The sequence below is a fragment of the Lottia gigantea genome (assembly GCF_000327385.1).
Source record: "Lottia gigantea unplaced genomic scaffold LOTGIsca_7923, whole genome shotgun sequence".
In the NCBI taxonomy this organism is placed as follows: Eukaryota; Metazoa; Mollusca; class Gastropoda; family Lottiidae; genus Lottia; species Lottia gigantea.
Genome location: NW_008710640.1, coordinates 1 through 1608, shown reverse-complemented (window position 1 = coordinate 1608; position 1608 = coordinate 1). Strand labels below are relative to the sequence as shown.

At 34.6% G+C, this 1608-nt stretch overlaps 1 protein-coding gene across 1 annotated transcript; it reads left to right on the top strand.

The window, feature by feature from the left end:
• Positions 1-43: 43 nt before the first annotated feature.
• On the top strand, positions 44-1210 carry LOTGIDRAFT_239774 (hypothetical protein; the record flags this gene model as incomplete). Its single annotated transcript, XM_009066773.1, has 3 exons — positions 44-127; positions 324-644; positions 873-1210. 2 exons carry the CDS (start codon positions 44-46, stop codon positions 612-614), a joined length of 375 nt encoding a protein of 124 aa, XP_009065021.1. The 3' UTR covers positions 615-644; positions 873-1210.
• Between the last annotated feature and the right edge of the window lie 398 nt (positions 1211-1608).

Here is a 1608-nt window from a genome sequence, read left to right as displayed (position 1 = left end):
AAATAGTGCAGTTGTTGTTGCCCCTCCCACTCGTCTACTTGAGATGAAAAAGAAGAACACCGAAAGAGAAGAAGCATCAGTAGAGGATATTAGAGAGAGACTGTTACAGGCTGAGAGACGCCGCAAAGTAAGTCATCATCATCAACATCATCGTGGCGAATATATTATAATGTAAGCCCATCATCTAACTCTTATTCAACTTTATACGATATATATAACGTTTAAGCAAGAACTCTTGTTATTCTGCAGCCGGTTAATTTTCACAATTCGCGGCCCAAAGCTTCAATATATTATTCTAAACAGCTAAAATTGGTCTTTTGTAGCAATTGGAGGACGAAAGAATTGTTAAGGTCAGGAAAATGATGAAGACAGAATCTCCTGAAACTGTCCAGGCTTACATAGCCGAAAGGAAAGCACTGGAAGATATCCAAACTAAAAAGATGGAAGATGCCGTTGCCTCCAGACAATTGCGATTGCGCAGCATACGAGATAGAATGAGAGAAAAGGACAACCATGCAAGGTCTGTGAGGCAACGGAGGCTTGTAAGCCTGGACAGTATGGGTGAGGCACCCAGAGAAGAACGGCAATACTCATTCTACACAAGCAACGAGTAATTTCACCCATCATATTCTCGATGTCTTTCGGGCTCTGCATTGTTTCTAGTGATAATTTTAAATCAATCAGATCAATGGCTATAAACTGTATATCAAATCTGGAATAGGCCAAGTTCATACAGAGGTTGGATCATCTAGTACCTGTATATTTTAGTCTATTTATTACACTCTTTATATTTTTCAATGTCTATCAGGCTCTACATTGATTCTGAAGATGATGTTAAATCACACAGATCACTAACAGAGCCTGTAACAGCGATTAATGTCATAAAGATCAGTTGGAAGACTTAATCTTTGTATTGAACTTGGAACCTTGATACACAAGCTGTTATTTGCCTATAGAATGTCTATCAAACGATCTTCCTTTTACATTTTGTACAAAAATGGCTATAAATTTAGCATTGTTGTGAGAATATATTGTGTATAGTTTAGGTTATGTTTGTCATATAAATTTAGAATGATGATTGAAAGTATGGTAATGGGTGAATGAAGGGTGTTGTGAGAATATATTGTGTATAGTTTAGGTTATGGTTGTTATATAAATTTAGAATGATGATTGAAAGTATGGTACTGGGTGAATGAAGGGTGTTGTGAGAATATATTGTGTATAGTTTAGGTTATGGTTGTTATATAAATTTAGAATGATGATTGAAAGTATGGTAATGAGTGAATGAAGGGTGTTGTGAGAATATATTGTGTATAGTTTAGGTTATGGTTGTTATATAAATTTAGAATGATGATTGAAAGTATGGTAATGGGTGAATGATGGGTGTTGTGAGAATGTATTGTGTATAGTTTAGGTTATAGTTGTTATATAAATTTAGAATGATGATTGAAAGTATGGTACTGGGTGAATGAAGGATGTTGTGAGAATATATTGTGTATAGTTTAGGTTATGGTTGTTATATAAATTTAGAATGTATACGTCATGATGGTTGTAAGTAATGGTAATAAGTGATTGAAAGGTGTCATGAATAAATGAACAATAAGTAAA